The 27,857-nt window shown below is 53.2% G+C and overlaps 1 protein-coding gene across 2 annotated transcripts in view; it reads left to right on the forward strand.

Moving 5' to 3' along the window:
- The window catches only part of PLPP2 (phospholipid phosphatase 2), a 70,016-nt gene that overhangs the window by 37,917 nt on the left and 4,242 nt on the right, over positions 1 to 27,857 (forward strand). For both annotated transcript variants that reach the window (XM_069216287.1, XM_069216288.1), the window contains exons 2-4: positions 22,489 to 22,640; positions 25,216 to 25,490; positions 26,858 to 26,915. In XM_069216287.1, the coding sequence (XP_069072388.1) occupies positions 22,489 to 22,640; positions 25,216 to 25,490; positions 26,858 to 26,915 (485 nt within the window). The remainder of the gene's footprint in view (positions 1 to 22,488; positions 22,641 to 25,215; positions 25,491 to 26,857; positions 26,916 to 27,857) is intronic.

A 27,857-nucleotide genomic window follows, 5' to 3' on the forward strand; every position in this document is an offset into this window, starting at 1 on the left:
TTGCAGATGAGTGTTACAGGGTAACAGTCATGCAGGGCACATTGTTGCAGATGAGTGTTACAGGGTAACAGTCACGCAGGGCACATTGTTGCAGATGAGTGTTACAGGAAACAGTCACGCAGGACACATTGTTGCAGATGAGTGTTACAGGGTAACAGTCACGCAGGACACATTGTTGCAGATGAGTGTTACAGGGTAACAGTCACGCAGGGCACATTGTTGCAGATGAGTGTTACAGGGTAACAGTCACGCAGGGCACATTGTTGCCAGATACATTGTTGCCAGATGAGTGATACAGGGAGACAGTCATGCAGGACACTTTGTTGCCAGACACATCATTGCCTGACACATTGTTGCCAGGTAAGTGTTACAGAGAGACCGTCATGCAGGACACATTGTTGCAGATGAGTGATACAGGGAGACAGACCGTCATGCAGGACACATTGTTGCAGATGAGTGATACAGGGAGACAGTCACGCAGGACACATTGTTGCCAGGACAGCATCACAGAGCAGACCGTCACTCCAGACACGTGGCTATCAGACCTTGTTGCCAGTGTTGTAACCCAGCATTAGCAAGCTGGAGGTCGCTCCTATTACAGTCATCTACAGTTGTGACCCCCCCCCCCATGCTTAAGAGTCGGTTGTAGCCAGGTGGACACTTAGTTTCAGGCTTGGTCTGAAATGTATATTCTGTTCTGCGCTCAGGTCTCGGATCCGACAAGTCATGTACCCTGGGGACTGGACACACAGATTCCTGACCAGTGGGGAAACAAAGGTCCCTGCAGCCCCGCAGTGCAGGGGGAGGCTCTCAGCACCGTACCCTAGCCTGCAAGCCCCTGAGTGAGCTCGGAAGGGGGCCCCTGCATGTACCTTACAGGGCCCCCCTCAGTTTTGGTTACGCCACTGGTCTTGACCCCGTGTTCCTTCTACCCAACGGCAGTGGGGACATCGGGAGCTGAGTGCAGGCTCTGAGGGCGCATAGTGAGGTCTGGAAGTATCTAGCTCTTTTGTGACCGTCAGCCTTACGTCAAGGGTGAAGAACATCTCTCACGAGCCAAACAAGGACATTCATGCTGTCTATGCGCATGCGCTTCTGCACTTTCAGGGCCTTCTAGGCGCCTGCTCTTGGACCTCGACAGCTTGTCGTGGAGTGCAGTAGTGAGCCCTGTGTACAGGATGTCACGGTCCCTGCCCGTGCAGTTGCCAGCGCTCGTCTGCTCCGCCCTTGGCAGGACGCCGGAGTGAGAGGACTTTCCTCAGCAGAGGGAGCAGCCGCTTTATTTGACCCAGATTTAGCTCGTAGAATGGAGGCGCTCCCTGGAGGCGCTCTCTGAACCCTCCGGCTCATATCACCAGTGAGGCGGGTGGAGGCGCGCCAGGGGGATGGCGGGGCCAGGCACGGCTCCACCGGGCTCCGAAGCCTGGCTCTGTTCATACAGAGGAGACTGCATCGTTGGGAACACCTGCTCCAGGTGAGTACGCAGGCGGCCTTTCATCCTGTGTAACACGTGCTCCGGGTGAGTACGCAGGTGTCCTTTCATCCTGTGTAACACGTGCTCCGGGTGAGTACACAGGCGGCCTTTCATCCTGTGTAACACGTGCTCCGGGTGAGTACACAGGCGGCCTTTCACCCTGTGTAACACCTGCTCCAGGTGAGTACACGGGCGGCCTTTCACCCTGTGTAACACCTGCTCCAGGTGAGAACACAGGTGACCTTTCATCCTGTGTAACACCTTCTCCAGGTGAGTACACAGGCGGCCTTTCATCCTGTGTAACACCTGCTCCAGGTGAGTACACGGGCGGCCTTTCATCCTGTGTAACACCTTCTCCAGGTGTGTACACGGGTGTCCTTTCATCCTGTGTAACACCTGTTTCAGGTGAGTACACGGGCGGCCTTTCATCCTGTGTAACACCTGCTCCGGGTGTGTACACAGGCGGCCTTTCCTCCTGTGTAACACCTGCTCCGGGTGAGTACACAGGTGTCCTTTCATCCTGTGTAACACGTGCTCCGGGTGAGTACACAGGCGGCCTTTCATCCTGTGTAACACGTGCTCCGGGTGAGTACACAGGCGGCCTTTCATCCTGTGTAACACCTGCTCCAGGTGTGTACACAGGCGGCCTTTCATCCTGTGTAACACCTGCTCCAGGTGTGTACACAGGCGGCCTTTCATCCTGTGTAACACCTGCTCCAGGTGTGTACACAGGCGTCCTTTCATCCTGTGCAACACCTGCTCCAGGTGAGTACACAGGTGTCCTTTCATCCTGTGTAACACCTGCTCCAGGTGTGTACTCAGGTGTCCTTTCATCCTGTGTAACACCTGCTCCAGGTGAGTACTGAGGCGGCCTTTCATCCTCTGTAACACGTGCTCCAGGTGAGTACACAGGTGTCCTTTCATCCTTGTAACACCTGCTCCAGGTGAGTACACGGGCGACCTTTCATCCTGTGTAACACCTGCTCCAGGTGTGTACACGGGTGTCCTTTCATCCTGTGTAACACCTGCTCCAGGTGAGTACACAGGCGGCCTTTCATTCCGTGTAACACCTGCTCCAGGCGAGTACACAGGTGTCCTTTCATTCCGTGTAACACCTGCTCCAGGTGAGTACACGGGCGACCTTTCATCCTGTGTAACACCTGCTCCAGGTGAGTGCACGGGCGGCCTTTCCTCCTGTGTAACACCTGCTCCAGGTGAGTACAGAGGTGTCCTTTCATCCTGTGTAACACCTGCTCCAGGTGAGTACACAGGCGGCCTTTCATCCTGTGTAACACCTGCTCCAGGTGAGTACACGGGCGTCCTTCATCCTCTGTAACACGTGCTCCGGGTGAGTACACAGGCGGCCTTTCATCCCGTGTAACACCTGCTCCAGGTGAGTACACAGGCGGCCTTTCATCCCATGTAACACCTGCTCCAGGTGAGTACACAGGCGGCCTTTCATCCCGTGTAACACCTGCTCCAGGTGAGTACACAGGTGGCCTTTCATCCCGTGTAACACCTGCTCCAGGTGAGTACACAGGTGGCCTTTCATCCTGCGTAACACCTGCTCCAGGTGAGTGCTGAGGGGGCCTTTCATCCTGTGTAAAACCTGCCCCAGGTGAGTACACGGGCAGCCTTTCATCCTGTGTAACACCTGCTCCAGGTGTGTACATGGGCAGCCTTTCATCCTGTGTAACACCTGCTCCAGGTGAGTACGCAGGCGGCCTTTCATCCTGTGTAACATATGCTCCAGGTGAGTACACAGGCGGCCTTTCATCCTGTGTAACACCTGCTCCAGGTGAGTACACAGGCGGCCTTTCATCCTGTGTAACACCTTCTCCAGGTGAGTAGACAGGCGGCCTTTCATGCTGTGTAACACCTTCTCCAGGTGAGTACACAGGTGGCCTTTCATCCTGTGTAACACCTGCTCCAGGTTAGTACACAGGCGGCCTTTCATCCTGTGTAACACCTGCTCCAGGTGTGTACATGGGCAGCCTTTCATCCTGTGTAACACCTGCTCCAGGTGAGTGCTTAGGGGGCCTTTCATCCTGTGTAACACGTGCTCCAGGTGAGTACACAGGCGTCCTTTCATCCTGTGTAACACCTGCTCCAGGTGAGTGCTGAGGTGGCCTTACAGCCTGTGGATCACCTGCTCCAGATGAGTGCTAAGGCGGCCTTACATCCTGAGGGAACACCTGCTCCAGGTGAGTGCTGAGGCGGCCTTTCATCCTACATAGCACCTGCTCTAGGTGAGTACACAGGCAGCCTTTCATCCTGTGGAACACCTGCTCCAGATGAGTGCTGAGGTCACCTTTCATCCTGTGGAACACCTGCTCCAGGTTAGTGCTTGGGCTGTCCTTTCATCCTGTGGAACACTTGCTCCAGATGAGTGCTTGGGCGACCTTTCATCCTGTGGAACACTTGCTCCAGATGAGTGCTGAGGCGACCTTTCATCCTGTGGAACACTTGCTCCAGATGAGTGCTGAGGCGACCTTTCATCCTGTGGAGCACCTACTCCAGATGAGTGCTGAGGCGGTCTTACATCCTGTGGAACACCTGCTTTAGGTTAATGCTTGGGCTGTCCTTTCATCCTGTGGAACACCTGCTCCAAGTGAGTGCTGAGGTGGTCTTTCATCCTGTGGAGCACCTGCTCCAGGTGAGTGCTTGGGCTGTCCTTTCATCCTGTGGAACACCTGCTCCAGGTTAGTGCTTGGGCTGTCCTTTCATCCTGTGGATCACTTGCTCCAGGTTAGTGCTTGGGCTGTCCTTTCATCCTTTGGAACACCTGCTTCAGGTGAGAACAGAGGCGACCTTTCATCCTACACAGCACCTGCACTCGGTGAGTACAGTGGCAGCCTTTCATCCTGTAGAACACCTACTCCAGGTGAGTGCTGAGGTGGCCTTTCATCCTGTGTAACACCTGCTCCAGGTGAGTACACGGGCGACCTTTCATCCTGTGTAACACCTTCTCCAGGTGAGTGCACAGGCGGCCTTTCATCCTGTGTAGCACCTGCTCCAGGTGAGTACACGGGCGACCTTTCATCCTGTGTAACACCTTCTCCAGGTGAGTGCACAGGCGGCCTTTCATCCTGTGTAACACCTTCTCCAGGTGAGTGCATGGGCGGACTTTCATCCTGTGTAGCACCTGCTCCAGGTGAGTACACAGGCGGCCTTTCATCCTGTGTAACACCTTCTCCAGGTGAGTGCACGGGCGGCCTTTCATCCTGTGTAGCACCTGCTCCAGGTGAGTACACGGGCGACCTTTCATCCTGTGTAACACCTGCTCTAGGTGAGTAAACGGGCGGCCTTTCATCCTGTGTAACACCTTCTCCAGATGAGTACACGGGCGGCACAGGCGGCCTTTCATCCTGTGTAACACCTGCTCCAGGTGTGTACACAGGCGACCTTTCATCCTGTGGAACACCTGCTCCAGGTGTGTACACAGGCGACCTTTCATCCTGTGGAACACCTGCTCCAGGTTAGTGCTTGGGCTGTCCTTTCATCCTGTGGATCACTTGCTCCAGGTTAGTGCTTGGGCTGTCCTTTCATCCTGTGGAACACGTGCTCCAGGTTAGTGCTTGGGCTGTCTTTTCATCCTGTGGAACACTTGCTCCAGATGAGTGCTGAGGCGACCTTTCATCCTGTGGAACACCTGCTCCAGGTTAGTGCTTGGGCTGTCCTTTCATCCTTTGGAACACCTGCTCCAGGTGAGTGCTGAGGCGACCTTTCATCCTACACAGCACCTGCACTCGGTGAGTACAGTGGCAGCCTTTCATCCTGTAGAACACCTACTCCAGGTGAGTGCTGAGGTGGCCTTTCATCCTGTTGCAGGACCATCACGTTTGGACTTTTATGGATTCAGGACCCTTCCCAACTGGCCCCTAGAAAACCAGTTGGCACAAAGAAGGTTGGAGAGTACTGTGGATAACCAGAAGACCGGAATACCTACTCCAGGGAGCCCAGGTGCATAGTGGTGAAGTACCGTCATAAACTTTCTTTGGACTCCATGGAAGCCTTGGTTGTCCAGTTGCTGACGTGACCCGTGGACCAGGCTGGTGGAACCGAAAAGTGGAGTCCAGACGAGAAGAACCAGAAAAAGAAGGGAACAGTGTCCAGACCACTCAGAAATGTCCAGGCGGTACAGACAGGTAATGCCCACCCTCTTGGAGGTGAAGTTCATGCAGGATAGTGAAAGAAGTCCAGCTGTGGAGTCCAGGGGGATGCAGGAGATCCTTGGAGTCACCCAGGAGCTGTCCCACGTCGATCACCAGATTGCAGAAGGGTCAGTAGCTAGCACAACTACCAACCAGCCTTGGAAAATGCAAATTGTAGTTGCAAAGAAGTTTGCAGATTTTGGAGAACCTTTGGAGGGGAGGCAGGGCAGAGCATTAGCAGAAGGAAAGAAAGCCAGCCAGAGTTGGAGGAGCCCCCACAGGTGACCCACGGGCAGCAGGCACAGGGAGTCTCAAAGAGGCCTCTGCAGCACAACAAAATAGGAGTCCCATGTTGCAGCAGCTGCAGAGTGGAAGCTGAATCTGGAGTTGCAGAGTGCTGGAGGCTGGGGCTCCTAGGAGCTCAAAGATCTTTGTGAAGGAAGAGCCAACAGGCATTGGCAAGAGCAAGAGTCATGGTGCACAGGGATCCCGGTCCAGTGGCTGCAGCAAGGTTCCACCATCTTCCAAGTTGGTCAGAAGACAAGTTGGACCCGAACTTGACCACAGAACCACCACCCGTAAGCAGAGCCTTTACGTTGTCCATGGGAAAGCAGGATTCACCAGCCAATCGCCGTTGTCTTGAGTTGCCTGCAGATGCAGGAGAGTGACTCCTTCAATCCAAAGGATTGGTTTTTGGATGCAGGTACCGTCCTTGTGACCCTGGAGGATGCACCGCTACGAATGCTGCAGAAATCTTGCAGGAGCTGGAGAAACAATGTTGCAGTGGGAGCCCCCCAACTGGATACAGCCGTGTTTCAGTTCCAAAAGCAGACCAACAGCGGTTCCGAAGGCCAGGAGCAGAAGGTGTCTTTCAGAGAGCTCCTTGAAGAGTCTTGCTTGATGAATCTGAGAACCCATCCTCGGGCAGCCCTTAAGTAATGCTAAAAGGGAGTTGGTCACTCTCTGTAGTGACCCACATATTAGAGGGGGACAGGGATGTCATCTACCTGGCCTAACCAGTCAGATGCACCCCGGGGGCATCTGCACATCTTATTTTCAAGATGGCAGAATCAAGTGGCCGCCTGGCAGCGCTCTGTGCACCTTCCTAGGGCACCAGCTGGGCAGAAGGGTGGTCACTCCCCTGTCCTTTTTGTGGTTTCGCGCCAGAGTGGGGACCAGGGGTACCTAAGCTGTTGCAAGTCATCTTATGCAAGGAGGGCACCAAATGTACCCTTCAAAGCAGTCTGGTGGTGCTCAGAGGCCACCCCACACCAGCCCAGAGACACCTATTTCAGAGAGAGAGGTGGTCACATCCATCTCTAGCAGGAAATCATTGTTCTTCAGTCCCCGCTTGAGTTGGGCTCACCAGCAGGAAGGCAGAACAGTACCTGCGGTCCGCAGCAACTTCAGCTGGCAGCCAGACCCCATGAGGCTGCACAGGCAGAACTGGGGGACCCTCTACAGAATCTCCCGACTGCATGGGATCATGCAACTAGCACTGGATTTGATGAAGTTGCATGATTCCAACATGTTTGATACCAAACATGCCTAGATTCGGAGAAGCTATTATGTAGTTGGACCACTCGTGTTGACCAGTGTCCACTACATACTTAAGATGGCTTCACCACGCTTACAAAGCCCAGGCTATGGAGTCAGTGGTTTGTAGGGGTAGCCTGCTCATGCAGGGGTACCCTCATACTTGGGGACATGCACCCTGCCCTTGGGCCGAAGGGCCTACCAGAGGGATGACGTACAGTTTCTAAGCACAGTGACCATGACATGAGGCTTGTCGTGGATCACTGTGGCAATTGCAGGGATCGATTGCCCATGGTGACTGTGGGTATTGCAGGGATCGGTGGGTTGCCAGTGTGTTACTCTGGGTATTGTAGGGATCAGTGGGTTACTCTGGGTACAGCAGGGATTGGTGGAATTCCAGTGGGGGAGTCTGGGTATTGCAGGGATTAGTGGTGTGCCGGTGGGTTACTCTGGGTATCACAGGGATTGGTGGGTTACTCTGGGTATTGCAGGGATTGGTGTGCTGTGGGTGGAATTCTCTGGGTTATGCAGGGATTGGTGGATTGCCGGTGGGTTACTCCGGGTAGCGCAGGGATCAATGGGTTGCCAGTGAGTTACTATGGATATTGCATGGATCAGTGGGTTAATCTGGGTATCGCAGGGATCGGTGGGTTACTCGGGGTATCACAGGAATTGGTGGGTTACTCTGGGTATGGCAAGGAGAAGTGGGTTTCCAATGGGTTCATCTGGGTATTCCCGGGATCAGTGGGTAGGTGGCGGGTTACTCTGGGTATTCCAGGGAACGGTGTGTTGCCAGTGGGCGTATCGCTGGGACAGGTAAACTGGTAGTGGGTTACTGTGGGTATCACTGGGATCATTGTGTTGGTGGTGGGTTACTGTGGGTATCACTGGGATCGGTGGGTTGGTGATGGGTTACTATGAGTATCACTGGGATCGGTGGGTTGGTGATGGGTTACTCTGGGTATCGCAGGGATCAGTAGGTTACTCTGGGTATCGCAGGGATCGTTGCATTGCCAGTGGGTTACTCTGGGTATCGCAGGGATCGATGAGCTGCGGTGGGTTACTTTGGGTATCGCAGGGATCGGAGGGTTGCCGGTGGATTACTTGTGGATTACTGTGGGTATCACAGGGATCGGAGGGTTGCTGGTGGATTACTGGTGGATTACTGTGGGTATCGCAGGGATCGGAGGGTTGCCGGTGGATTACTGTGGAAATCGCAGTGATCTGAGGGTTGCCGGTGTGTTACTCTGGGTATCGCAGGGATCGATGAGCTGCGGTGGGTTACTTTGGGTATCGCAGGGATCGGAGGGTTGCCGGTGGATTACTTGTGGATTACTGTGGGTATCACAGGGATCGGAGGGTTGCTGGTGGATTACTGGTGGATTACTGTGGGTATCGCAGGCATCGGAGGGTTGCCGGTGGATTACTGTGGGTATCGCAGGGATCGGAGGGTTGCCGGTGTGTTACTCTGGGTATCGCAGGGATCGGAGGGTTGCCGGTGTGTTACTCTGGGTATCGCAGGGATCGGTGCGTTGCTGGTGGATTACTTTGGGTATCGCAGGGATCGGAGGGTTGCTGTGGGTAGCGCAGAGATCAGGGGGTTGCTGGTGGATTACTCTGGCAGAGGTGGGTGGGTAGCTGGAAGGTCACAGTTGGAATCCTTGTATGAGTACAACCCTTGGCTCTTTGGCTGTTCATTTTTTATTTTCTCATTGGCTTCATTGGGCCTTGTGTGCACTGAATTACCAGCAGTTGAGGGATTTGTACCTTAAGCGAAACCGAAGTCCTTTCGAAATCCGTCTTGTCCCGACTTCAGCATTGCTCCTAGAATGCATTGCCGCAGTTTTCGCCACTGTTTTTGTTTCCCAGATTGTTGGAGGCCGAAGATTAGGGGTTGACGGGGCGAGTCCTGCTGTGGTTGTGTTGTGGTACTGAAGCAGTCCCTTTGTTGGTGTGACCTGGATGTGGTACACGCCGCACAAGCACAATGCATCAACACACACCAACAGCAAACATCTTGGCTCCCGTCCTGTGAAAATACTCCTGTTTGAGGGGAGTTTGTTATTCTGGCAGCGCCTGGCAGGCAGTGAGGGCAGCGGGTCCCGGTGGTCTGTGGGAGGTGCTGACTCTGATGGTAGGCGGAGGAGCTGGGGGGCCGGTGGGCTGTGTGTGAGGTGCTGACCCGGAGGAGCTGGTGGGCTGTGTGTGAGGAGGGGGTCTGGGGTCTGTGTGTGAGGAGGGGGTTTGGGGTCTGTGTGTGGGGTGAGGTCTGGCAGTGTGTGTGTGAGCAGATGTCTGTGTGAAGAGAGGTCTGGTGGGCTGTGTGTGAAGAGAGGTTTGTGTGTGAGGGGGAGTCCTGGGAGTCTGTGTGTGAGGAGAGGGTCTGGGGTTTGTGTGTGAGAAGAGGTCTGGGGGGTCTGTGTGTGGGGTGAGGTCTGGTGCTCTGGGTGTGAGGAGAGGTCTGGTGGTCTGTGTGTGAGGAGAGGTCTGGTGGTCTGTGTGTGAGGAGAGGTCTGGTGGTCTGTGTGTAAGGAGAGGTCTGGTGGTCTGTGTGTAAGAAGACGTCTGGTCCGTGTGAGAAGAGGTTTGGTGGTCTGGTCTGTGTGTGAGGAGAGGTCTGGTGCTCTGGGTGTGAGGAGAGCTCTGGTGGTCTGTGGGTGAGGAGAGGTATGGTGGTCTGGTCTGTGTGTGAGGAGAGGTCTGGTGGTCTGTGTGTAAGGAGAGGTCTGGTGGTCTGTGTGTAAGAAGAGGTCTGGTCCATGTGAGAAGAGGTCTGGTCTGTGTGTGAGGAGAGGTCTGGTGGTCTGTGTGTGAGGAGAGGTCTGGTGCTGTGCTGTGTATGTGAGGAGAGGTCTGGTGGTCTGTCTGAGGAGAGGTTGGGTGATCTGTATGAGGAGAAGTCGGGTGGTCTGTCTATAAGCAGAGGTCTTTTGATTTGTATGTGAGAAGAGGTCTAGTGATCTATGTGTGAGGTGTGGTCTGGTGGCCTGTGTGTGAAGAGAGGTGTGGTGGTCTGTGTGTGAAGAGAGGTCTGGTGGCCTGTATGTGAGGTATGGTGGCCTGTGAGTGAGGTGAGGGCTGGTGGCCTGTGTATGAGGAGAGGCCTGGTGGCCTGTGAGTGAGGCGAGGGCTGGTGGCCTGTGAGTGAGGCGAGGGCTGGTGGCCTGTGTATGAGGAGAGGTCTGGTGGCCTGTGTGTGAGGAGAGGTCTGGTGGTCTGTGTGTGTGGGGGGAGAGATCGTGGTCTGTGTGAGAGGAGTGGCCTGGTGGCTTGTGTATGAGGAGAGTTGTGGTGGTCTGTGTGTGGGGCGAGGACTGGTGGCCTGAGAGTGAGGCGAGGGCTGGTGGTCTGTGTGAGAGGAGAGGTCTGGTGGTTTGTGTGAGAGGAGAGGTTTGGTGGTTTGTGTGAGAGGAGAGGTCTGGTGGTATGTGTGTGAGGTATGGTGGCCTGTGTGAGAGGAGGGGTCCTGTGGTCTGTGTGAGAGGAGGGGTCCTGTGGTCTGTGTGAGAGGAGAGGTCTGGTGGTCTGTGTGAGAGGAGAGGTCTGGTGGTCTGTGTAAGAGGAGAGGTCTGGTGGTCTGTGTGCGAGGTCTGCTGGTCTGTGTGAGAGGAGAGGTCTGGTGGTCTGTGTGTGAGGTCTGCTGGTCTGTGTGAGAGGAGAGGTCTGTGGCCTGTGTGTGAGGAGCGGTCTGGTGGCCTGTGTGTGAGGAGAGGTCTGGTGGTCTGTGTGTGAGGTCTGGTGGTCTGTGTGTGGGGAGAGATATTGTGGTCTGTGTGAGAGGAGAGGTGTGGTGGTCTGTGTGAGAGGAGTGGCCTGGTGGCTTGTGTATGAGGAGAGGTCTTTTGGCCTGTGAGTGAGGCGAGTGCTGGTGGCCTGAGAGTGAGGTGAGGGCTGGTGGCCTGGGTGTGAGGAGAGTTGTGGTGGTCTGTGTGTGGGGCGAGGACTGGTGGCCTGAGAGTGAGGCGAGGGCTGGTGGTCTGTGTGTGAGGAGAGGTCTGGTGGTTTGTGTGTGAGGAGAGGTCTGGTGGTTTGTGTGAGAGGAGGGGTCCTGTGGTGTGTGTGAGAGGAGCGGTCTGGTGGTCTGTGTAAGAGGAGAGGTCTGGTGGTCTGTGTGCAAGGTCTGCTGGTCTGTGTGAGAGGAGAGGTCTGGTGGTCTGTGTGTGAGGTCTGCTGGTCTGTGTGTGAGGAGAGGTCTGGTGGCCTGTGTGTGAGGAGAGGTCTGGTGGCCTGTGTGTGAGGAGAGGTCTGGTGGTCTGTGTGTGAGGTCTGGTGGTCTGTGTGTGGGGAGAGATATTGTGGTCTGTGTGAGAGGAGAGGTGTGGTGGTCTGTGTGAGAGGAGTGGCCTGGTGGCTTGTGTATGAGGAGAGGTCTTTTGGCCTGTGAGTGAGGCAAGTGCTGGTGGCCTGAGAGTGAGGTGAGGGCTGGTGGCCTGGGTGTGAGGAGAGTTGTGGTGGTCTGTGTGTGGGGCGAGGACTGGTGGCCTGAGAGTGAGGCGAGGGCTGGTGGTCTGTGTGTGAGGAGAGGTCTGGTGGTTTGTGTGAGAGGAGGGGTCCTGTGGTCTGTGTGAGAGGAGAGGTCTGGTGGTCTGTGTGAGAGGAGAGGTCTGGTGGTCTGTGTGAGAGGAGAGGTCTGGTGGTCTGTGTAAGAGGAGAGGTCTGGTGGTCTGTGTGCGAGGTCTGCTGGTCTGTGTGAGAGGAGAGGTCTGGTGGTCTGTGTGTGAGGTCTGCTGGCCTGTGTGTGAGGAGAGGTCTGCTGGCCTGTGTGTGAGGAGAGGTCTGGTGGTCTGTGTGTGAGGTCTGGTGGTCTGTGTGTGGGGAGAGATATTGTGGTCTGTGTGAGAGGAGAGGTGTGGTGGTCTGTGTGAGAGGAGTGGCCTGGTGGCTTGTGTATGAGGAGAGGTCTTTTGGCCTGAGAGTGAGGCGAGTGCTGGTGGCCTGAGAGTGAGGTGAGGGCTGGTGGCCTGGGTGTGAGGAGAGTTGTGGTGGTCTGTGTGTGGGGCGAGGACTGGTGGCCTGAGAGTGAGGCGAGGGCTGGTGGTGTGTGTGTGAGGAGAGGCTTGGTGGTTTGTGTGAGAGGAGGGGTCCTGTGGTCTGTGTGAGAGGAGAGGTCTGGTGGTCTGTGTGCGAGGTCTGCTGGTCTGTGTGAGAGGAGAGGTCTGGTGGTCTGTGTGTGAGGTCTGGTGGCCTGTGTGAGAGGAGAGGTCTGGTGGCCTGTGTGTGAGGAGAGGTCTGGTGGCCTGTGTGTGAGGAGAGGTCTGGTGGTCTGTGTGTGAGGTCTGGTGGTCTGTGTGTGGGGAGAGATATTGTGGTCTGTGTGAGAGGAGAGGTGTGGTGGCTTGTGTATGAGGAGAGGTCTTTTGGCCTGTGAGTGAGGCGAGTGCTGGTGGCCTGAGAGTGAGGTGAGGGCTGGTGGCCTGGGTGTGAGGAGTGGTGTGGTGGTCTGTGTATGAGGACTGGTCTATGTGTGAGGTGTGGTGGTCTGTGTGAGGAGAGGTCTGGTGGTCTGTGTATGAGGACTGGTCTGTGTGTGAGGTCTTGTGGTCTGTGAGAGGAGAGGTCTGGTGGTCTGTGTATGAGGAATGGTATGTGTGTGAGGTCTGGTGGCTTGTGTATGAGGAGAGGTCTTTTGGCGTGTGAGTGAGGCGAGTGCTGGTGGCCTGAGAGTGAGGTGAGGGCTGGTGGCCTGGGTGTGAGGAGAGTTGTGGTGGTCTGTGTGTGGGGCGAGGACTGGTGGCCTGTGAGTGAGGCGAGGACTGGTGGCCTGTGAGTAAGGCGAGGGCTGGTGGCCTGTGAGTGAGGCGAGTGCTGGTGGCCTGTGTATGAGGAAAGGTCTGGTGGTTTGTGTGTGAGGAGAGGTCTGGTGGTTTGTGTGAGAGGAGAGGTCTGGTGGTTTATGTGAGAGGAGAGGTCTGGTGGTTTATGTGAGAGGAGAGGTCTGGTGGTCTGTGTGTGAGGAGAGGTCTGGTGGTCTGTGTGTGAGGAGAGGTCTGGTGGTTTGTGTGTGAGGAGAGGTCTGGTGGTCTGTGTATGAGGACTGGTCTGTGTGTGAGGTGTGGTGGTCTGTGTGAGGAGAGGTCTGGTGGTCTGTGTATGAGGAGTGGTCTGTGTGTGAGGTCTGCTGGTCTGTGTGAGAGGAGAGGTCTGGTGGTCTGTGTATGAGGAGATGTCTGGTGGCCTGTGTGTGAGGAGCGGTCTGGTGGTCTGTGTGTGAGGTCTGGTGGTCTGTGTGTGGGGAGAGATATTGTGGTCTGTGTGAGAGGAGAGGTGTGGTGGTCTGTGTGAGAGGAGTGGCCTGGTGGCTTGTGTATGAGGAGAGGTCTTTTGGCCTGTGAGTGAGGAGAGGTCTGGTGGTTCTATGTGAGGAGAGGTCTGGTGGTTTGTGTGTGAGGAGAGGTCTGGTGGCCTGTGTATGAGGAGAGGTCTGGTGGTTCGTGTGAGAGGAGAGGTCTGGTGGTTTGTGTGAGAGGAGAGGTCTGGTGGTCTGTGTGAGAGGAGAGGTCTGGTGGCTTGTGTATGAGGAGAGGTCTTTTGGCCTGTGAGTGAGGCGAGTGCTGGTGGCCTGAGAGTGAGGTGAGGGCTGGTGGCCTGGGTGTGAGGAGAGTTGTGGTGGTCTGTGTGTGGGGCGAGGACTGGTGGCCTGAGTGAGGCGAGGGCTGGTGGTCTGTGTGTGTGAGGAGAGGTCTGGTGGTCTGTGTATGAGGAGTGGTCTGTGTGTGAGGTCTTGTGGTCTGTGAGAGGAGAGGTCTGGTGGTCTGTGTATGAGGAGTGGTCTGTGTGTGAGGTCTGGTGGTCTGTGTGAGAGGAGAGGTCTGGTGGTCTGTGTATGAGGACTGGTCTGTGTGTGAGGTGTGGTGGTCTGTGTGAGGAGAGGTCTGGTGGTCTGTGTATGAGGAGTGGTCTGTGTGTGAGGTCTGGTGGTCTGTGTGAGAGGAGAGGTCTGGTGGTCTGTGTATGAGGACTGGTCTGTGTGTGAGGTGTGGTGGTCTGTGTGAGGAGAGGTCTGGTGGTCTGTGTATGAGGAGTGGTCTGTGTGAGAGGAGAGGTCTGGTGGTTTGTATGTGAGGAGAGGACTGGTGGTTTGTGTGTGAGGAGAGGTCTGGTGGTTTGTGTGTGAGGAGAGGTCTGGTGGTTTGTGTGTGAGGAGAGGTCTGGTGGTTTGTGTGTGAGGAGAGGTCTGGTGGTCTGTGTATGAGGACTGGTCTGTGTGTGTGGTGGTCTGTGTGAGGAGAGGTCTGGTCTGTGTATGAGGAGTGGTCTGTGTGTGAGGTCTGGTGGTCTGTGTGAGAGGAGAGGTCTGGTGGTCTGTGTGTGAGGAGTGGTCTGTGTGTGAGGTCTGGTGGTCTGTGTGAGAGGAGAGGTCTGGTGGTCTGTGTATGAGGACTGGTCTGTGTGTGAGGTGTGGTGGTCTGTGTGAGGAGAGGTCTGGTGGTCTGTGTATGAGGAGTGGTCTGTGTGTGAGGTCTGGTGGTCTGTGTGAGAGGAGAGGTCTGGTGGTCTGTGTATGAGGACTGGTCTGTGTGTGAGGTGTGGTGGTCTGTGTGAGGAGAGGTCTGGTGGTCTGTGTATGAGGAGTGGTCTGTGTGTGAAGTCTGGTGGTCTGTGTGAGAGGAGAGGTCTGGTGGTCTGTGTGTGAGGAGTGGTCTGTGTGTGAGGTCTGGTGGTCTGTGTGAGAGGAGAGGTCTGGTGGTCTGTGTGTGAGGTCTGCTGGTCTGTGTGAGAGGAGAGGTCTGGTGGTTTGTGTGTGAGGAGAGGTCTGGTGGTCTGTGTATGAGGACTGGTCTGTGTGTGAGGTGTGGTGGTCTGTGTGAGGAGAGGTCTGGTGGTCTGTGTATGAGGAGTGGTCTGTGTGTGAGGTCTGGTGGTCTGTGTGAGAGGAGAGGTCTGGTGGTCTGTGTGTGAGGAGTGGTCTGTGTGTGAGGTCTGGTGGTCTGTGTGAGAGGAGAGGTCTGGTGGTCTGTGTGTGAGGTCTGCTGGTCTGTGTGAGAGGAGAGGTCTGGTGGTTTGTGTGTGAGGAGAGGTCTGGTGGTTTGTGTGTGAGGAGAGGTCTGGTGGTCTGTGTATGAGGACTGGTCTGTGTGTGAGGTGTGGTGGTCTGTGTGAGGAGAGGTCTGGTGGTCTGTGTATGAGGAGTGGTCTGTGTGTGAGGTCTGGTGGTCTGTGTGAGAGGAGAGGTCTGGTGGTCTGTGTGTGAGGAGTGGTCTGTGTGTGAGGTGTGGTGGTCTGTGTGAGGAGAGGTCTGGTGGTCTGTGTATGAGGAGTGGTCTGTGTGTGAGGTCTGGTGGTCTGTGTGAGAGGAGAGGTCTGGTGGTCTGTGTGTGAGGAGTGGTCTGTGTGTGAGGTGTGGTGGTCTGTGTGTGAGGAGAGGTCTGGTGGTCTGTGTGTGAGGAGAGGTCTGGTGGTTTGTGTGTGAGGAGAGGTCTGGTGGTCTGTGTATGAGGACTGGTCTGTGTGTGAGGTGTGGTGGTCTGTGTGAGGAGAGGTCTGGTGGTCTGTGTATGAGGAGTGGTCTGTGTGAGGAGAGGTCTGGTGGTCTGTGTATGAGGAGTGGTCTGTGTGTGAGGTCTGGTGGTCTGTGTGAGAGGAGAGGTCTGGTGGTCTGTGTGTGAGGAGTGGTCTGTGTGTGAGGTCTGGTGGTCTGTGTGAGAGGAGAGGTCTGGTGGTCTGTGTGTGAGGTCTGCTGGTCTGTGTGAGAGGAGAGGTCTGGTGGTTTGTGTGTGAGGAGAGGTCTGGTGGTCTGTGTATGAGGACTGGTCTGTGTGTGAGGTGTGGTGGTCTGTGTGAGGAGAGGTCTGGTGGTCTGTGTATGAGGAGTGGTCTGTGTGTGAGGTGTGGTGGTCTGTGTGAGGAGAGGTCTGGTGGTCTGTGTATGAGGAGTGGTCTGTGTGTGAGGTCTGGTGGTCTGTGTGAGAGGAGAGGTCTGGTGGTCTGTGTGTGAGGAGTGGTCTGTGTGTGAGGTCTGGTGGTCTGTGTGAGAGGAGAGGTCTGGTGGTCTGTGTGTGAGGTCTGCTGGTCTGTGTGAGAGGAGAGGTCTGGTGGCCTGGGTGTGAGGAGTGGTGTGGTGGTCTGTGTATGAGGACTGGTCTGTGTGTGAGGTGTGGTGGTCTGTGTGAGGAGAGGTCTGGTGGTCTGTGTATGAGGAGTGGTCTGTGTGAGAGGAGAGGTCTGGTGGTCTGTGTATGAGGACTGGTCTGTGTGTGAGGTGTGGTGGTCTGTGTGAGGAGAGGTCTGGTGGTCTGTGTATGAGGAGTGGTCTGTGTGTGAGGTCTGGTGGTCTGTGTGAGAGGAGAGGTCTGGTGGTCTGTGTGTGAGGAGTGGTCTGTGTGTGAGGTCTGGTGGTCTGTGTGAGAGGAGAGGTCTGGTGGTCTGTGTGTGAGGTCTGCTGGTCTGTGTGAGAGGAGAGGTCTGGTGGTTTGTGTGTGAGGAGAGGTCTGGTGGTCTGTGTATGAGGACTGGTCTGTGTGTGAGGTCTGGTGGTCTGTGTGAGGAGAGGTCTGGTGGTCTGTGTGAGAGGAGAGGTCTGGTGGTCTGTGTGTGAGGAGTGGTCTGTGTGTGAGGTCTGGTGGTCTGTGTGTGAGGAGTGGTCTGTGTGAGAGGAGAGGTCTGGTGGTCTGTGTGAGAGGAGAGGTCTGGTGGTCTGTGTGTGAGGAGAGGCCTGGTGGTCTGTGTATGAGGACTGGTCTGTGTGTGAGGTGTGGTGGTCTGTGTGAGGAGAGGTCTGGTGGTCTGTGTATGAGGAGTGGTCTGTGTGAGAGGAGAGGTCTGGTGGTCTGTGTGAGAGGAGAGGTCTGGTGGTCTGTGTGTGAGGAGTGGTCTGTGTGTGAGGTCTGGTGGTCTGTGTGTGAGGAGTGGTCTGTGTGAGAGGAGAGGTCTGGTGGTCTGTGTGTGAGGAGAGGCCTGGGGCTTTGTTAGGGGCTAACACTGGCAGGGGACCACGTTAGTTGCGAAGCGCGCATGCGCTGTTCCTTGCTTTGGGATTCGTTCCCCTCGTGACGCAGGGTCCACACGTACGTCATTTCCCTCGGACGCCATCTTGGGAGCACATGTGGAGCTTGTAAAGTGTTGTGTCTGGGCTGAGCGGGCAGAGGAGCTCGGGCCAGGGCTGAGCCTGCCCTGGGGGCGGGGGGCGCCCCCCAGCTGCAGAGGGGCGCAGGGGCTACCGGTGGGGCCGGCCCGAACTCTTTCAGAGGGACCAGCCCCTGGGAAGTTTTCCATTTAACTTCAGCTTGAGATGGACTCGTCCACTGGAAATGAATTTGACAGGACTTCATGGGAGAAGCCCAAGACCTTTGTAGAACTTGAAAGGAAGGGTCTGGAGTTCTACATTTGTCCTTCCCAGCATTTCCAGCCCTTGAAAGACCCCCAGCCCAGTACATATTAGACAGCGCCCCCCTGAGGATGACCACGGGCCTGCTTTCGCCGTCCAGTAACCTCCCTGGTCGGCGCAGCCAGGGGGCACTGGTCCTAGTTAGGGGGCAGCTCTTTTATTTCAGTTTTTTTAACTGCACCCCTCTGGGTAGAACTTTTCCCCTCGTGTTAAAATGAGGCGATGTTCGACCTTTACAAAAATGGGCCCAAACGGTGCAACCTGCAGTAGGTTTTTAAAATATATTATGTAAAAATGTAGTGGGGGGGGGGTGTTGCAATGCTGAAAGCCGACACTAGCTGCCAAGGTCGATTGAAAAGCTCCTTTTCTCAGGTAGAAGTTGATGCAACCGCCTATGAAGAAGGGGTGTGCCAACCACAAAAAATGGAGCCGGAGCAGGCCCGTGCTTGTGCCAGAGGAGATTCAGCGCCGAATGAATGCAGTGCCACCTCGAACAAATGCCCTTACAAACCTGCATACCAGGAGGCACAACACCGGTTTTAAATTCTGTCCGTACATAATGCCCATCACTGTTCCTGTGCCAGTCAAAACTTTCTCTGCTCCTAATAATATGATGGTAAATATCCCAGCCTGCCAGCGGGGCCTGCCGGGCATGCCAGGATACTTCTGGGCTCGCCATGAGCAATCACTGATGCCCGGCACAGGGCCGTGCGTTGTGAAAGGAGTAGCTCGCTGCTCGAGGGCCTCTCATGCAGTGCTTAATTTGTAAGCCCCCAGGTATCTCGTACGTGTCACTGCAGTTGGCACAATCAGAGTCACTTCAAACTTCAGGTTTAAGTCTGTATTTTATCGTTTTAAAAAAATATATCGAACAGTTAAATGTTTAACTAATAAACTTTGCTTAAAAAATACACACACAGCGCCACCATGTGGTAGATTCACATAAATCTGTGTCATTGTTTACAAATAAGTGGGAGTGCTGAGCACCGGATAATACCAGCACAAATTAAGCTTGGGTGCAAGGGGTGTTTTTCACGCAGCTAGGAATGGTGGAAAATAATTATTTGACCGGTTTGGAGCTGAGACATTGACGGTGTCTGTTCTTGGGCAGCTGTAACTGTGATACACAGTTTAATTGCTCTAGTGTGAAAACATGCATCACTTTGGTAGGTTATACATTGCCCCAGCAGGTAAAACGCCTTTGCCATGCCACAGACCACATTGTAGGTATATGCAGCAATGCCAATGTACTGCCTGGCAAAAGCCACTTTGTCGGGGGTGCAAATCACCACTGACTTTCATGCCAGAAACTACATAGATTCTGGGGTATATAAATACCTACCCTGGTGCATGCCAGAAAACATATTATCATGGTGTGCAAGCACCATTCTCTTGCCAGGCTCCACACTGCTGTGGTCTGTAGGGACCATTGTCTTGCCAGGCTCCTCACTGCTGTGGTGTGTAAGTTCAAGTCATGCCAGGATCTACACTGCTGTGGTGTGTATGCACCAGTCATGCCGATCCACATGGCCCTGGTGTGTAAGCACCAGTCATGCCAGGATCCACACTGCTGTGGTGTGTATGCACCAGTCATGCCAGGATCCACACTGCTGTGGTGTGTATGCACCAGTCATGCCAGGATCCACGCTGCTGTTGCGTGTATGCACCAGTCGTGCCAGTATCCACACTGCTCTAGTGTGTAAGCACCAGTCATGCCAGGATCCACATTGCTGTGGTGTGTATGCATCAGTCATGCCCGGACCCACACTGCTGTGTGTATGCACCAGTCATGCCAGGATCCACACTGCTGTGTAATGCTGATTGTCATGTCAGTGCACTGGTGCACACCGCACTGGTTTGTACAGCACTTCAATGCTCACCACAGACTCCCCTTTGCAGCCTGCGTGAAAAGTTGCATGCACCCTTTCACTGCCATTACACTACACCAGGTCACTTATAAGTCACCCCTATAGCAGGCCCTCCAGCCCTGAGGGCAGGGTGCAGAGTAGCTGTGTGTGAGGGCACCCCTGCACTAGTAGAGGTGCCCCCACGACCTCCAGGACCATTTTTCCGGACTTCGTGAGTGTGGGGATGCCATTTTACGCGTGTACTGGACATAGGTCACTACCTATGTCCAACTACATAATGGTAACTCCGATCATAGTCATGTTTGGTATCAAATACGTTGGAATCATACCCCAATGCTTTTGCAAGCATTGGTTGTATAATTCCATGCACTCTGAGGACTCCTTAGAGGACCCCCAGTATTGCCCTTCCAGCCTTCTGAGGTTTTCCAGGCAGCCTCAGCTGCTGCCACCTCTCAGACAGGTTTCTGGCCTCATGTTGCTCAAGCCCAGGAAGGCAGAACAAAGGATTTTCTTTGGGAGAGTGGTGTTGCACCCTCTCCCTTTGGAAATAGGTGTTACAGGCTTGGGAGGGGTGGACTCCCCAAGCCACTGGAAGTGCTTTGAAGGGCATATTTGGTGCCCTCCTTGCATAATCCAGTCTATACAGGTTCAGGGACCCCCAGTCCATGCTCTGGCACGAAACTGGACCACTCCCCTGTGCATTACCTCCCCAGGGGTGTTGCTCAGAGCTCCTCCAGAAGGTCCCCGGGTTTTGTCATCTTGAATTCAAGGTTGGCAGGGAACTCTGGCAGCATCTGAGTGGCCAGTGCCAGCAGGTGATGTCAGAGCCCTCCCCTGATAGTTGCTTACCTGGTTAGGTGACAAATCCCTCTTTCAGGGCTATTTAGGGTCTCTTTTTTTTGGTGGTTCTTCAGATTCGGTTTGCAAGACTCCAGCAGGAATCCTCTGCATCCTTTACTTCACCTTCTCACCGAAGAAACTGCGTCTGGACCTTCCAGGAACTCTACAAACTGCAATAAAGAAGCAAAGATGACTTCTACAACATTTTATTTCCAGTTCCTGCCTGCAACTGTTTTCCGGTCGTGCATCCTCAGAGGACAGTATGTCTTCAGCCTGCACCAGAAGAGCAAAGGAATCTCCCTTGGAGTGAAGGAGTCATTCCCCTGCTTCAGCGGGCACCTCTCTGCATCGACGACCGTCAGCGTGGCTCCCCTCTCCTGATGAGTTGCGTTGATCCTGCATCATGGGTGGTGGACTGAAGTGGTCCTGACGTCCTACTGTCCAACTTTGGTGGAGGTAAGAGCTTGCTTCCCCACGCAAGACAGTAGCCCTGTGTGTCACGTGTTTTTGCAGTTGCCAAGGCTTGTTGGCATCCTTACACAAAGTTCCTCATGCACCGTGCAGTTCCGGCCCCAGCACTCTTATCTTGTGATGCACATCTTCCTGAGTGGTTCTCCAGTGGTGTGGGAGCCTTTGTCGTAGTGCTGAGTGGGCCTCGATTTGCACCTCCTTTGTCCCCGTGCTGTGGGACTCCTCTGCACACTGCCTGGTCTTCTGTGAGCTCTCGGAGTTGCTGAGAACCCCCTCTGACTACCCCTCCTGGGTTGAGTCCACCAGGTCCATCCTGGTCCCGAGCAGCGCCATTTCCGCTAAACGCGAACTTTGTGTGTGCCAAGGATTGTTGACAGCATCCAGTGACCCAAACTAGACTGCAATCTTCCATCCGGCGTAGGATATCATGTGCACCAACGAGGAACCCACATCCATCTTCTTGGGTGCAGTACTGATTGTTGTTCTTCACCAGTGGTTCTTGTGCACCTTCATCCAGGTTAGCAGGGGCTCCTGGTCACCCTGGACTCTTCTGTGCTTCCTGGACTTGGGCCCCTTCTTCCACAGGTCTTCAGGTCCAGGGATCCACTGTTGGTGTCTTGCAGTCTCTTCTGGTTCTTGCATAATCTTCTTTCTCGTGTTCTTGTGTGTTCTAGGAAAGTTACTGTGATTTACTTTACTCCTGCTATCCTGGGCTCTGGGGTGGGTTCTATTACTTACATTTGGTGTTCCTAGTACTCCCAGCGTCCTCTACACACTACACTTGCCTAGGTGGGAGACCGACATTCACATTCCAATTTCTTAGTATATGGTTTGTGTTCCCCCTAGGCCCATTTCTAACTATTGTGATTTTCACTATTTGCTCTGTTTTCCAACTGTTTTTACACCTGTTTTTGCATACTAGAGAATATAATTGGTGTATTACTTACCTTCTAAGGAAGTATAGTCTCTATGGTATTTTTGGAATTTGTGTTACCAAAATAAAGTACCTTTATTTTTGTAACACTGAGTATTTTCTTTTATGTGTGTGAGTACTTTATGACTACAGTGGTATTGTATGAGCTTTGCACGTCTCCTAGATAAGCCTTGGCTGCTCAGCTACATCTACCTCTAGAGAGCCATGCTTCTAGACACTATCTACATTTCACTAATAAGGGATAACTGGACCTGGTATAAGGTGTAAGTACAATAGGTACCCACTACAAACCAGGCCAGCCTCCTACAGGTCTCCTTCACTTGGGTTGGATCCTGAGGTTTCCTTCCCTTAAATTGGTTCATGCGGTCGCCTTCCCTTGGGTTGGTTCTTGAGGTCGCCTTCCCTTTGGTTGGTTCTTGAGGTCTCCTTCCCTTGGGTTGGTTCTTGAGGTCTCCTTCCCTTGGGTTGGTTCTTGAGGTCTCCTTTCCTTGGGTTGGTTTTTGAGGTCTCCTTTCCTTGGGTTGATTCTCAATGTCTTCTTCCCTTGGGTTGGTTCTTGATATCTTCTTCCACTAGATTGGTTCTTGTGGTGTCCTTCCCCTGGGTTGTTTCTTGAGGTCTACTTCCCCTGGGTTGTTTCTTGAGGTCTCCTTCCCTTGGATTGGCCAATGAGGTCTCCTTCCCCTGGGTTGGTCCATGAGGTCTCCTTCCCTTCTGTTCTTTTCGCTATTCATCCCTCCCTGTGTCACTCAGAAACATGCCAGATTCCTGCTCCTCTGCTGAAACCTCTAAGGATGCTTCGGGTATGTGACCTCCCCAGGACATGTCCCACCCGTGACATGGGAAACTTCATTGGTTTTTCACATGACTCTTCTTTTGCTTTTCAGCGGCCCTGCCTTTCATCATCCTGTGCTTGGTGAACTCTCCCTACAAGCGGGGTTTCTACTGCGGCGACACCAGTATCCGGTACCCGTACCGTGAAGACACCATCACACACGCGCTGATGGCCGGGGTCACCATCCCTAGCGTGGTCATCATTGTAAGTAACGTTTTATGACACTGTTGTCTACTGATGGTCACCTCTCCTGGCCAAGGCCATCTCCGTAAGCTTTTTACAGGGTTGATGCTCAGGCTACGGATACTCGTTTGTCGGTGCAGCTCTTCTGTACTCTTTCCTGCCTCTTATTAGCGGGTCAGTCTCCGCTAAGCCATGGTTTGCATCGGAATCAGTGATGTTGCAGTCTCTCGCTTTCACCAATGAAAGGTGATGTCCTGTCAAGGTCTGTCTGTTCCTGTAGTCCTACCTTTCTTTCAGTTGTCCCCTTGATCTTAGAGCTGTTTGCTAAGGTAACTCCTATGGCCGCACAGAGGGGAAGGCTAGAGGGGGGGGTGGGAAGTCTGTCTTCTCCGTGTGCTTGTTTGAAAACTGTGGAAAGCTGAAGTTTCTATTCATGCTGCTGAGTCAACAAATGGTGTGACCTTCTTCGCTTATGCTGGAGTTTAGTGCACAGTTTGTCCTTCCACACTGTTTCATCCAAAATTGGCTTCTGCTTCTCTCCTAAGAAAGCAGTGTAAGTCCTGCTTTTTGTCCTGGCTGTCAAGTAGGTATTTTGCCATTAACTGAGTTACGTTATCAGTTTTTATTCAGCATTTATCCACCTTTTGTACAATGGCATAGTTCTTACAGAGTCTAGGTGCACTTTCCCCAGAGGTCTGGTGTTCTCACCAACCTGCTGTGTTTGGGTATTCTTGGTGATGCATAGTTGTTCTTGGTTGGGTTTGGTTGGCTCTCTTGTGCTTTCTGTTGTTTTTGCCATGTTTTTTGGTGTTCTGTTAGGTTCTGCTTGGCTGTGCTAAACGTAGTTTGACTCCTGAGCATTTGCTTGTGCTGCATGTCCCCAGTGCATGCTTCTTCTGACGCATGTTGTTTCCATCACCGCTGATATGGCTCCTGGTAGGGTGGTCTCATGTCCCCCTTTCTTTGCGTTTTGGGGGTTTACCCGAGGCAGTATAAGTCCTGGGCAGTTAGTATCACGAGTATTGTGTGAAGTGCGTATGCAGTAGTCTCCCCCTGCCTTTCTCCTTGCATCTGTTTGTGTCGCATGTACCTACGCATGGATGCACCTAAGACCTGACGCACCAATCTGGTTGCTGTCAAGAAGCGCCTTCTTACAGAAGTGTGCGGTTCAGAAAACTTTTATGCAGAAACTGTTGCAGAATGGACTTTATTTACACCAATAATTGTCAACTACAAGGCCCTAAAAGTATGTTTCTCTTGTGAGTACTCTGTAGATATGAACCAGTGTGGTTATTTTTAAATGCACCCTGTGTGTTGAAACCTCTGAAGCAGCATTACCATCCCCTTGGAGTCCTTTGCGCATTGTATGCGGCATCTCAAATGTTGCTTGGACTTCAGAGCTATTCCATAAAGTGCCAGTAGGTGGCAGCAGATCCTGTTGGGCATGCGTGTATGGTGCATCAGCGGCTGCTGCCACCTATGGGCACCTCGGAGTACTGCACTCCTGACAGCTCCAGCTGACATCCCATTGCAGATTGGACAGAATGCACCTAAGGCAGGTAGTTCTCATCTGCGTCTTTTACGAATGACAGTCCCTCACAGAAGATTAACTTACAATTATGTGAGAAAAAATATTCGACCAATGGAAATGAAGTCCCCACAGCTACTGAATTCGATTGGATGAGCACTTTAGTACAGTGTCTGCTCCTGTTGCTCCTGCCCTGGCACCAGGGACAGAGCACTGTCCGACTTGGGTCCCGCTCTGTCCTAGGGACTGTTCTGCATGTCCGAGGTCTTGCAGCTCCTACCTGTCGGCAGCCCCTTTAATAAGGTTTCTCAAATTGTCTCCCATCTTGAAATTCAGAATACACAGCTTGACTCCCCTTGTCAAAGCCAGAACAGGGATGTGCACACTTTGCATCCTTACTGCTTGCTCAGCTGTGAGTATGCAAGCTGTGGTGTCCTCACAGTGGGACAGTGCATTCTTTCTCTGGGTTGGCGAGTGGGCCATGGCATATTGCTTGTTTTCAAACTGAATGCCCTATCAGCAGCCCCTAGCAATGCTATCACAAGGATTGTATAATACTGCTGTGTAAGGAGAGTTCATCACTACTGCATTTTTGCTTCACATGATGTCACTGCGTGTGATCTAGATTGCGGTGTGGTTGTCCCACGACGTGTAATTGCAGGCCCTGCTGCAGCCTGATTCATCAAGGCAGCTGACATGCTGTGGCTTGGCTTGTTACTGAATAATGCTCCCTCTCAGCATAGTGAAAATCTGATGCAGATCAGCTATGTTACCCTGTCCGGGCCAGAAATGCCAAAACATGTTGGCAATTACTGAACCTTAATTCAGAAACCAGTAATGTGGCTCTGCAACAAAAGCCTGAAGGCAAACCGTACTCTTCCCTCAGATACAACCTGCATAACTCTGCTCTGTTGTCTGTTTACACTCAACAAGGTGTGGTTTGGTGCGCTGGTGTGTGCCAGTTGTGTGTGTCTCCAAGGGAGATAGGTGATACTTAAGTTCTCTGCTATTTTCTCCTTCAAACACCTACATGTGGCATTGTATGATACATACATTTAACTTTTGCAGATAACCACCGGAGAGGCCTACCTGGTGTACGCCAAGCGACTGCACTCCAAGTCAGAGTTCAATACTTACCTTGCCGCTGTGTACAAGGTGGTGGGGACCTTCCTTTTTGGGGCCTCGGTCAGCCAGTCCTTCACCGACCTGGCCAAGTACATGATTGGCCGACCTCGGCCCAACTTCCTGGATGTGTGTAACCCTGACTGGTCGAAGGTGAACTGCAGCGGGTACGTGCTCGAGGACGTCTGCAGGGGAAGCAAAGCCAATGTCACTGAATCCAGGTAAGCGCCTTGACGCGCACTACACTGCATCTGCACAAGGTATCGAAGAGTAATTCTGCCTGTTGGTGGGTGGTAAAGTCCTGCGTGGAGGCTTGTGTGTTCTAACATTTTGTTTGTGTACACACTCCATACACCCACTACATGTCCTTCAGGTGTGGCCTAAAGTGCATGTTCTCACCCTTTTTGGAAGCATTGCCTTATTTTCCAGTGGGAGTGAAGAAACATTCACTGTCCCACTGATCAATGTTACTCCCACAGGGCATCCTCAAAGCCACCTCTGGAGTTTGGGGGCATAAAACCCATTCTGACCAACAATAGAGCAGTCACCAGCTTTAGAGGCAAGACGAGACATGAACAAGCGGAGAACAGAGAATGCAAATATAAAGTTTGAAAATAAATTGATGAGGCAAAAAGGAACATAGGGCCTGATTTAGTTCCTGGCGGAGGGTAATATGCATCGCAAACCTATTCTAGCCTATGGGGATCGTAAAACGGCAGGCGGGATACCCGTCATGTTTGTGATGGAGTAACCCTCCCACTGAGATCTCAATCACACCCATAATTTCAAAAAGATGTGTGGAAAGTGCATTGAGAATTCAGTAGGCTTGGGGGGAAATAGAAACTGTTTAAGCCATGTCGGCGCTACAGTAGATTGGGATGAGGAAGAGCTAGGTATGACGTATAGTTTTGTCTTGCATAACTTGGTGTGACCTTGGACAACTGACCATTGGCTTTCCCTCGACCTTGCAGGTCATTAAATGCTTTAGTGAGTGGTTGGCTGCTGGACTGTAGGCGTTTCATAGATTTTCCTAGGATGTGCCAGGAAGATGTTTTGATTTCTTCGCCCCTTGAGGAGTTGGGTGCCATTCACGGGAGCTGCACGGTGCACCATCCTTTACCGCAGATAGTCGAGTCCAGTAAGGCGTAGACATGCGTCATGTGCACATGTTGAAGTGATCATATGAACATGCTCCACTTCACTTCCCTTCGGCTACCTGCAGGCCAGTTGGTATTTTGGGCAGGACCCTGTCTTGTTGTCACCCAGGGGTGAGGGAATGAGTTGCCTCTATTGAGGAAGGGTACAATCGCTATGGGCTGGCACCCAAGGGTCTCTGGGGGATGTGTAGCCTTGGAGAGGAAAGATGGCGAGTCAGGGTGTTCCCTGCATCCTAGTTAGGTCAATCCTATGTTCCATACGTGTTACGTGTACACATTCTGGCAGACAAGAAAGGCTTCTGGCCGGAAGGTGCAAATGACCTCTCCCTGTCTCTACCTGGAGTCTTCAGAGGTGTTGTGGGAGGGCGGCTGCTGCAGGGTGGGGCTACCTGTCTTGACACAGCTTCTAATTATCGATGTGTTCCTTGCAGGCTATCCTTCTACTCCGGACACTCTTCCTTTGGGATGTACTGCATGCTGTTTCTGGCTGTGAGTATCCGCCCTCCCCACCCTCCCTGCCTCTTTATATGAAGGGCTGGAAAGCACCCAGTTATTTACTTTTGTATTGTAATAATGTAGGTCATGCAGGATTTACCTGTTTAAGGTTTCACGCATGAAGTGGTTGGAAGCATCTCATATTTTTTTTGTGGTTTTATGTAGCACAAACTTGACCAGAGGGTATTGGAGCACTTAACATGAGCACCAGTTACATTACACAAGGACGCATTCATTTAGGTAGGAACGGAGGGAGATTAAGTGATTTACCCAGAATCACAGGATGTTGAGCCATCACCCAGACTCTAACTTGGTTTCCCAGCTCCAAAGTTGGCAGCTCTGGCTGTTACATCACAACATCTCCAGTAGCACCTTCATGGGTCCATTTGTAGCATCCCAGGGGTCCCTGGGGGGGATTGAAATGATGGTATAAGGTAGAGAGATAAGTTCTACACCCCAGAGGAGTACAACAGATTGACAACAGTGAAGCATGGCCCCAGCTCACTACAACGGTAATGGTTTCTGCAAAATGGAGGGGATCATGATACAAGGGGTATCGATTCTGCACCCTCGTGTGGTGGTGCCGGGAGCAAAGTGGGTTAAACCCAAGTGTCCCGTGGATCTGAATAGCGTCATATAGCTGTGTTTCCTTATCGCACCTGTTGGTTGGATACCAGGGCACAAGGGGTCAGAGACCATTACTGCAAAGATGATTTCTACACCTTAATAGGGTAAAAGCTGGGGTGTGGGAGCGGACGGTGAAAAGAGCATCCGGGGATACTGAGTACTTACATAGCGCGATGGTTCCATTACGGGTTTGAATACAATAAAACTTCGACTGAACCTTCAACCTGTGGTGTTTCTAATTTGAACATGATTTCAGCTCCTTGTTCAATCCTTGTCCTGAACAATCCCCTCCTCTGAAGTCCACCTCTG

This window comes from Pleurodeles waltl, chromosome 12, assembly GCF_031143425.1.
Source record: "Pleurodeles waltl isolate 20211129_DDA chromosome 12, aPleWal1.hap1.20221129, whole genome shotgun sequence".
Lineage (NCBI taxonomy): Eukaryota > Metazoa > Chordata > Amphibia > Caudata > Salamandridae > Pleurodeles > Pleurodeles waltl.